The sequence below is a fragment of the Rhipicephalus sanguineus genome, chromosome 2 (genome assembly GCF_013339695.2).
Source record: "Rhipicephalus sanguineus isolate Rsan-2018 chromosome 2, BIME_Rsan_1.4, whole genome shotgun sequence".
NCBI classification, from domain to species: Eukaryota; Metazoa; Arthropoda; class Arachnida; order Ixodida; family Ixodidae; genus Rhipicephalus; species Rhipicephalus sanguineus.
The window spans coordinates 13,256,760-13,265,206 of NC_051177.1; the positions used below are offsets into that span (position 1 = coordinate 13,256,760).

Below are 8,447 nucleotides of genomic sequence, written 5' to 3' on the forward strand. Positions count from 1 at the left end.
GAACACTATTTAAAAATGAATTTTCATACGGTATACTATTATTTCAATACTTTATGCAGTAGCACAGTGCCAGTTGGCGGTTCCCAAGTGAGCTTACCATAGGTTGCCTTCACTTTCACAGGGCAAACAACCTCGTGCCTTTTTTTTTTTTTTTTTGCCTGAAGCGGCTCCCGCCGAAATGACAGATTTCCTTTCGAATCTTCAGCTTGCTTGCGTTGTGCATTTTCGTTGTGGTGCATAACTGCAAGTGGGGTTCTGCAACAAAGAGCTCAGTAAGAACATGCAAGCAATGATGAAAGCTCTTTAAGCTTCCGGCTGCACAAACTAACAAAAAAATTGGGGGACCCTTAAGCTTCGCCTTTAAGAGTTGAACGCAATAGCGAAATCCGGCCCCTAGTGCGCACTTCAACCACTAAGTGCATACTTATTAATGTGTATTGTTACACACACACACACACACACACGCGCGCGCGCGCTCGAGAATGGTACATACAGGTTTTTGATCTAAAGCAAGAGTCGCATGGCCTCCAAGATACACGCCGCGCGCTTGCCATCTCGGAGGCCATGAAGAGTCTCACAATGCCTCACAGATGGCAGCACATTATCCAGCGTTTGCTGTTTGCTTGATCAACGCCTTCTCTGGAAAGGCGGCATTGGCTTGATATGTTTTCCGCTAGATGGACATAGTTGTCCATTTTTAGAGGTGTTTGAAAGTTCGTGTGTGTTTTTAGCGGCGATGGCTGCACTATCCCGGCCTTTTTCGACGTAGACTGATGGCCTGCCAAATCCGCCTACAAATCGCCGAATGGGCTCGTTTTCGTCGTGACACCTGTCGAACAAAATGCGTTAAGGAGACTCCTTCCACTACATGGCATTTATGTAGTGTTTTCTTCCACAGCAGCTTTAAGTAACATCGTGGCTTTGTGGTAGAACACCTGTTTGCCACGCGAACGGCCCGGGTTCGATCCTCAATGGGACCGAAAGTCTTATTCTTTACTTTACTTGCTTCTTTCTCGATTTTTCGCTAACGGACGATTTTTCGCTCACAACCAACGGTCCCGACGCCGACGGCGGAATTTCTGCGACACCAGCTCTCTAACGCTATCGCGTCAATACTACAGTTTACTTCACCTGGCATACATGACACCTGGAGAATACGTGATGGACATCGAAACAAACCGGATTAGTGCATGGAGATTCCAAGCATGATGCCAGCGTTTCTGCCGAGAGCTGAGCAATGTCGTTCAAGAGTCGCTTGTTTAAAACAATTGCACGAAGCTTTTCGTAGACCTGTGTGCACAATGTAATACATGGGCACAAAAATGCAAATTAGACAAGAAAAATTGCTTTGTGTGTGCATATATTACAATATACGAAACCACCACGCAATAGTATTTTATAACAAAGATTACCAGATGCAAGCCACTCTCTCCGAGGCAACACATCGTGCAGACACCTGTGGCATGGTCCTTCATGTCCTTCATGTATGTTGATGATGTGCCTGGCAAGGCCTGTAGTAACAAATGCAGCATTGCAGAGAACCTCATGACCTCAGAGAATAACTCTCTTCAGGTGCTGGTGAATCCTGAGCATCATACATGAATTTCACTGCTTCTTTCATTCATTTCAACAGGAAATACCAGTTTATTGCATAGACGGTGAGTTTACAGGACTATATGGGTGCAAAAGTTGATAAACATAACATGAAGGAGCAGAAGCACCAATTTTACGTGCGGCGTAACAAAGGTATTTGAGCTCCAATGGAGAATTTTCTGTGCTTACAACTTCTGACAGCATCTTATCGCAAGTTGCAATGGAAATCATGTTAGTGCAAAGATGCATTTAATTTATAGAAAAAGGTTTGCCAGCAGTGAATAACACAAGGTGTTTTCCTGTACGTCAGCACCAGCATTGTTGCTGCTGAACAGCTGCATGTGTGTTTTTGTGAAACTACATTTACATACCATAGCCATGACGTTTCTGTGCTGCTCAAGGTCTGCATACCATTTATAGGGACCAACCGTCTTGCAGTACGATAAAAGCATGCAATTCGGAGTCTAAACTTAAAGTTGCTTACACAACTGCATGGTTTTGCTTGTGCAATGGTTGTGGAGGGTAACTGTCAAGAAAATTTCAATAGTGCGGAAAACAGGAAGGGACAAAAAGGGAGCTGACACGAACAAGCGCTATAGATGAATTACTTGACGATAAATCACCAACTCGCCCAAACGCTTACGCTAGAGGGTAACTGCACATTTTTTTTACAACACCCAAAGACACTCGCTACTTACTCTTCCAGATGCTGAGCCGAATAGCTGTGTCCACCTCCGACATGCAAATACTAAAGTATAGGTGGTTACATATTGGTTGTATCCACCGTTGCAGTATGTTGCAGTTTGCTCTCTTGGCAAGAACCTCCAGTTTCTTTCGAATCCCTGAAAGGTACAAGTGCATTATGAAACACAGCACAAGTTTGCTCAGGAGAAATGTCTGTCAAGAGCGCTTTTCTGAAGAGAACCGCATGGAACCGTAATCTTAATTTTTACAATTCTTTACATCATACAAAGCTTGCCAGGTAAAATGTACGCAAAGCCACTGTTCATATTAAAAGAGTATTGACACGAATATTTTCAGTTGTTTTTTTGCGTCAAATGAAAGGTTAGGCCCTCAAGAACCTAGTTAAGGTAATGCTAAGCGCGAGTGCGTTCTGAAAAAGTAATTACAGTATGTTTTTAAAAGCTACTTGCGGTTCCTACTGTACCCTGACGTCACAACGCGGTATGAGCTTTTCGTCACGTGCTCGCACAATATATAGTGACACAAGCGGCGATCTTGGAAGTTTTGGTACCTAACGTCATCACAACTAGCCAGACTGCTGCGTGAAGTCACCAGAATTTGCACTGTAGCCTGACGTCAAGCTAGTGTCGATGTCAGTAGGTGCGCCATGGAAAAATTGACTTCAATATGAAATTAAATTATCAGCATTTGCTGAGCTTCATACTTGCTCAGAGCCGTCTCTGCATACAGGAGATTTATATGGCAGAGTAAACTGGCCTTCGAAATGTAGAGGTCGCCACAATTCAGCCTTTTGATTAGGCCGCCACTGGAGCGTGGCGCCCCCTGTTACTGCGTGCATCATATATATGTTCGTGCCCCAATAAAGTCTGGGTTACACTTTCGTCCGAGCGAGCAGCGTGTACGCGTCAGTCTTTGCGTGCCCGTGCCCCTGCGGCACTAACCACGCGACATGGTGTCAGAAGTGGGGTGACATCGCGTGACAGTAAGTTCGGAGCGTAGGAATAACGCCCCCCAGCCCTAGGCCTTACCACGACGGAACGGCAGCACGGCAGCACGATGGACCTCGAGAACGGCGAGCCGCCAAAACTGTACGGCGTGAACCTTCAGCCACCGGCACCGTTCGACTTCGCGAACCCGGCAACATGGTCGACATGGCTCAGCCGCTACGAAGACTTCACCGCGGTTTCAGGACTGACAAAAGCGTCGGAAGACGTGCAGGTACGCTCGCTACTGTACTGCATGGGCCCGGAGGCACGTCCGCTCCTCGAGACGTTCTCGCTCGACGCCCAGTCGCTCGCCTCGTACCAAGTTGTTGCCGCCCGCTTCACTGAGCACTTCGTGCACCTGGCCAACGAGCTCTACGAGTCGTCGCGGTTCCACAGGCGTGTTCAGCTACCCGGCGAAAGCGTCGACACGTACTACGCGGAACTGTGCAGAATGGTGAAGCGCTGCAACTACCCGTCAGCTGCTGTCGAGGAAAGGCTCGTACGCGACCGGTTCGTCGTCGGCCTCCGCGACTCTCGCCTCTCGGATCAGCTGTGCCGAAACGCGAAGCTGACGCTCAAGGAGGCATGGACACAGGCCCGTCAGTCCGAAGACGCCGACAAAGAGGAGTTGACCCAGAACCGCACCGAGCACGCACGCGAGCTCAACCTCGACGCCGCGAAAGCCAGCAAGTTCGCCTCTCGTCGCCGCTCCGGAGCTAAGCCTACTACGTCGCAGCCGCCAGCCGAGCGCTCTCGCGAGCCGTCCACGTGTGAATTCTGCGGCCGCGCGCCTCACCGACGTTCGGACTGTCCGGCCCGACGCTCCGCCTGCAACTTCTGCAAAAAGAAAGGCCACTTCGCCGAAGTTTGCCGCTCGCGGAAGCACCAGCAGAAGAAGCTCGGCTCCGTTCACCTCCATGCCGTCGGCACTCCCGCCGCTGCAAAGTTCGTCGACGTGACCGTTGACAATTACACAGCGCAGTTCAAAGTCGACTCCGGCGCCGAAGTATCTGCTGTACCCAGTGACTTCCCTGCGCTGCCTGCCAAGCTCGACCGAGTCGACAGTCTGCTCACCGGCCCTGGAGGACAGCCACTTCGCGTGCTAGGCTCGTATCTGGCACGACTACGGTGGCAAGGAAAAACAAGCTGCCAGCGCCTATACGTAATCCAGTCACTCACTGTGCCACTTCTAGGACTGCCAGCGCTCCAAGCCCTGAAAGTGGTGAAATTTCTTGACGAACTCAAGACTCCCAAAGCAACGCTGCACGCCGAGCTTTTCAAAGGATTAGGCACTCTCAAGGACGAATACGTTATTCGGCTGAAACCCGATGCCGTGCCCTTCTCGCTAAGCGTCCCCCGCAGGATCCCCATCCCGCTGCTCGAGGTCGTCCGCCGCGAGTTGGACAAATTGGAAAGCGCGGGAGTGATCCGCAGGATCGACAAGCCAACTCCATGGTGCTCTGGCCTCGTTGTCGTCAGGAAAGACGATGGTTCCTACCGGCTATGCGTCGACTTGACTCAACTCAACAAAGTCGTCCTCCGTGAACGGCATATTTTGCCAACGGTTGAGCAAGTCCTTGGCCTCCTCGGTGACGCAACAGTTTTTTCAAGGCTGGATGCGACCGCAAGCTTCCACCAGGTGAAGCTTTCTGCCGATTCCCAAGAGCTGACTACATTCATCACCCCATATGGCCGATACTGCTTTTGCCGGCTCCCCTTTGGCATCACCTCCGCTCCCGAGTACTTCCAGAAACAGATGGCAAGAATCCTGGAGGGCCAAGAAGGGGTCGCCAACATGATAGATGACATTCTGGTTTTTGGACGCACCCGCCAGGAGCATGACGCCAGACTGAGCCAGGTGCTATCTCGTCTTGCAAAAGCAGGCATCACGTTGAACGAGGACAAGTGTCGCTTTGGGGTATCTGAGGTCTCCTTCCTCGGTGTTGTCGTGTCAGCTAAGGGTATCAGGCCGGATCCAAGCAAGGTTGAAGCGGTCAAAGCTATGGAAGCTCCCACAGACGTCGCCGGTGTTAGACGACTGCTTGGAATGGTGAATCATCTCGCCAGATTCCTGCCACACATCTCGGACGTCACAGCACCCATCAGAGCCTTGCTGAACAAGTCTGCGAGTTGGGTGTGGCAGCATGAGCAAGAGGCAGCATTCAAGAAGGTCAAAGAACTCTTGACGTCAGACAGGTGCATGGCCAAGTACCACCCGTCGTATGCCACGACAGTATCCGCAGATGCAAGCTCTTTCGGACTCGGCGCAGTACTGCTGCAGACTCAACCCTCGGGAGAGCGTCGCCCAGTCGCATTCGCTTCGAGGTCAATGACGAGTACCGAACAGCGTTACAGCCAGACCGAAAAAGAAGCTTTGGCAACGACATGGGCTATCCAAAGGTTCGACGAGTTTGTCCGTGGCATCACCTTCGACGTCGAGACAGACCACCTGCCTTTCGTCTCACTTCTGGGCAAGATGGAACTGGACATGTTGCCGCCTCGTATTCAGAGACTACGGCTCAAGACAATGCAGTACCAGTTTCGCATGCTGCACGTGCCAGGAAAACTGCTAGCAACAGCAGATGCCTTATCACGTATCACCCACAAGGCATCCACTCCTGTAGACACGGTGGAACTCTTCGCAGCACAAGTAGTCGGCTGCATATCGGAAGTCTTGCCACTCCACCCTGAAGATGTACAACAGGCACAAGAATCGGATGGAGAGTGCAAGGCCCTCATCTTCTGCCAGCAAGGTTGGCCACGAAAGACCAAGCTACCTCTGCATGTGTCAAAGTACGCCTCCGTGGCAGACGAGCTCTCTGTCTGCGACGGTATCCTGCTGAAAGGCCCCCGGATTGTCATCCCATCGTCTCTTCGGCCAGCGGTCTTGACGCTGTTGCACGAAGGCCATCAGGGCATCAACAGAACCAAAGCCCTAGCTCGGGAGTCAGTTTGGTGGCCGGGTATCTCAGCAGACATCGCCTCTCTCGTCACCAACTGCGAACAGTGCGCATCCACCCGGGTGAACCTTAGGAACCCCTAGTCTCCACAGCTCTACCAGGACGTCCCTGGGAATTTCTCGGAATGGACTTGTTCCATCTCAATGGCCAGACGTTCCTCCTGGTGGTGGACTACTACTCGAGGTTTCCCGAGGTGGTGACCCTGAGAAGCACTACAGCTCGGGCAGTCATCGATGCTCTCAAAAGCATCTTCGCACGCCACGGAATCCCACAAGGCGTCAGGTCGGACAACGGCCCACCATTCTCGTCGCAAGAGTTTGCGGCATTCGCAGCGTCTTATGGCTTCAACCATGCGACCAGTAGCCCACACTACGCCCAGTCAAACGGAGAGGCAGAGAGGATGGTACGAACAGTCAAGGACCTGTTCCGGAAGTCCAAAGACCCTCACCTCGCTCTGCTCAGTTATCGGGACACTCCGGGAGTCGATGGCTTCAGTCCAGCCCAGCTGTTGATGGGACGTCAGCTGAGAACCAGAGTCCCGAAGCAAAACTCCCAGCTACGTCCCAACTGGCAGCCTAGGAAAGATGTCGTCGCCAAGGATGTAGCCTACAAGCGTAAGCAGACAGACGACTACAATAGGCATCACGGAGCTCGAGACCTGCCACCTCTCCAAACGGGTCAGCGTGTGTGGGTGCGCCCTGATCAAGTGCAAGCTACGGTCCTCAGCCCGGGGCAAAGGCCAAGAAGCTACGTGGTTGAAACAGACCAAGGTGGTGTTCTACAGCGCAACCGCCGTCACCTAGTGCCTTTCGTGCCTTCTGCCTCTAGTGGGGAATCGCTGCCGACAGCTGCACAGGAACCATCGCCACTGCAGCAAGTTCCCCTTCAGGAACCTCAGCCTGCCAACAGCGTGGAACCTGCGGTCCCCCAAGGGCAGCCTTTGCAACATTCCCCTGCAGCCAGGGACCGTAGTGATGGTGGTACACGAACACGTTACGGCCGGCGCGTTGTTCCGCCGCGCCGTTTGAACTTGTGACATTGTGATGTGTTTGGCGTCCTCCATCCTCCCATCAGACTTTCTCAAGGGGGGAGATGTAGAGGTCGCCACAATTCAGCCTTTTGATTAGGCCGCCACTGGAGCGTGGCGCCCCCTGTTACTGCGTGCATCATATATATGTTCGTGCCCCAATAAAGTCTGGGTTACACTTTCGTCCGAGCGAGCAGCGTGTACGCGTCAGTCTTTGCGTGCCCGTGCCCCTGCGGCACTAACCACGCGACACGAAAAAGGTGTCAGTACTCCTTTAACCTTTATGTTAACAATTACTTCATGTCATACTATGCCATGTTAAGTTTGGTTATGTTGCAATACCACAGGCCAGAAGGAAGTTTATGGAATAAATATCTGCCAGTGCAAACCTTTTACAACATGCCAGCTGTCCAGCTCGTGCTCCAGGCCCCTCTCATGTTCCCGAACATATTTCCGGATACCCACATGGCGGTCTGTGGTAATGGCTGCAACTGTGAGCTGTTTGCTTCGTATTGCACTCAGCCCTCTAACAAAGCCATCCTTTTCCATCTGTGGGCTCGTTCTTGTGTCTGGTGGCTGTAAAAAGTGATACAAGGAAACATAACATTGCTTGAAAAACTGTACCTTGCTCATAAGGCTAGCTGACTATTCATTCGAGATGATGCACGGATAGGGATAGCTCTTTTTTCTTACATCACCCCCTTGCACCTGCGAGAAGTGAAGGACCTTTGAAGTGTCGGCGTCCATGAAGGTATACGTGAGGTACTTCGTTGAATGTCCTGGTGAGTCGCACCTTCCATCGCCAAGAAGATGAAGGCTGCGGCATTTGCAAGACTCCACCAGTTACTCTTGTTGAACAGTCCATACCTGCAAATATGATACACTGCAATTTCTTTTGCTCTCGTCTGCACACTTTTTTCTACTTACCTTTCCTACAGCAGGGAGTAGGCAACCATTCTGGTATACTTCGTATGTGCTCTTCGCAAACATCTGAATGTTCACTGAGCTCAGTAGACGCAATATTTTCGTGGGGCATGGTACCACTGAACAAAATAGCACCAGCCAACAACACATTACCCGCAGCAGTGTCACTAATGATTGGCTGGCTGTGCCACACTCTCTGACGCTTCAAGTAACACACAGCCTTCAGAGTGAGCAGCGTTTTCTGTGTGTGGC

The 8,447-nt window shown here is 51.4% G+C and overlaps 1 protein-coding gene across 1 annotated transcript; it reads left to right on the forward strand.

Moving 5' to 3' along the window:
- Window positions 1-6,368: 6,368 nt before the first annotated feature.
- Window positions 6,369-7,280, forward strand: LOC119381052 (uncharacterized). Its single transcript, XM_037649042.1, has 2 exons — window positions 6,369-6,647; window positions 6,801-7,280. The coding sequence occupies exons 1-2, from the start codon at window positions 6,369-6,371 to the stop codon at window positions 7,278-7,280; spliced, it is 759 nt and encodes a 252-aa protein (XP_037504970.1).
- Window positions 7,281-8,447: the final 1,167 nt, after the last annotated feature.

Excerpts from the sequence above, each read along its gene's own strand:
- LOC119381052 (XM_037649042.1), top strand. The coding sequence starts at position 6,369 with ATGGACTTGTTCCATCTCAATGGCCAGACGTTCCTCCTGGTGGTGGAC. Across the intron at positions 6,648-6,800 it reads ACGGAGAGGCAGAGAGGATG|CTACGTCCCAACTGGCAGCC; the intron begins GTACGAACAGTC and ends CAAAACTCCCAG.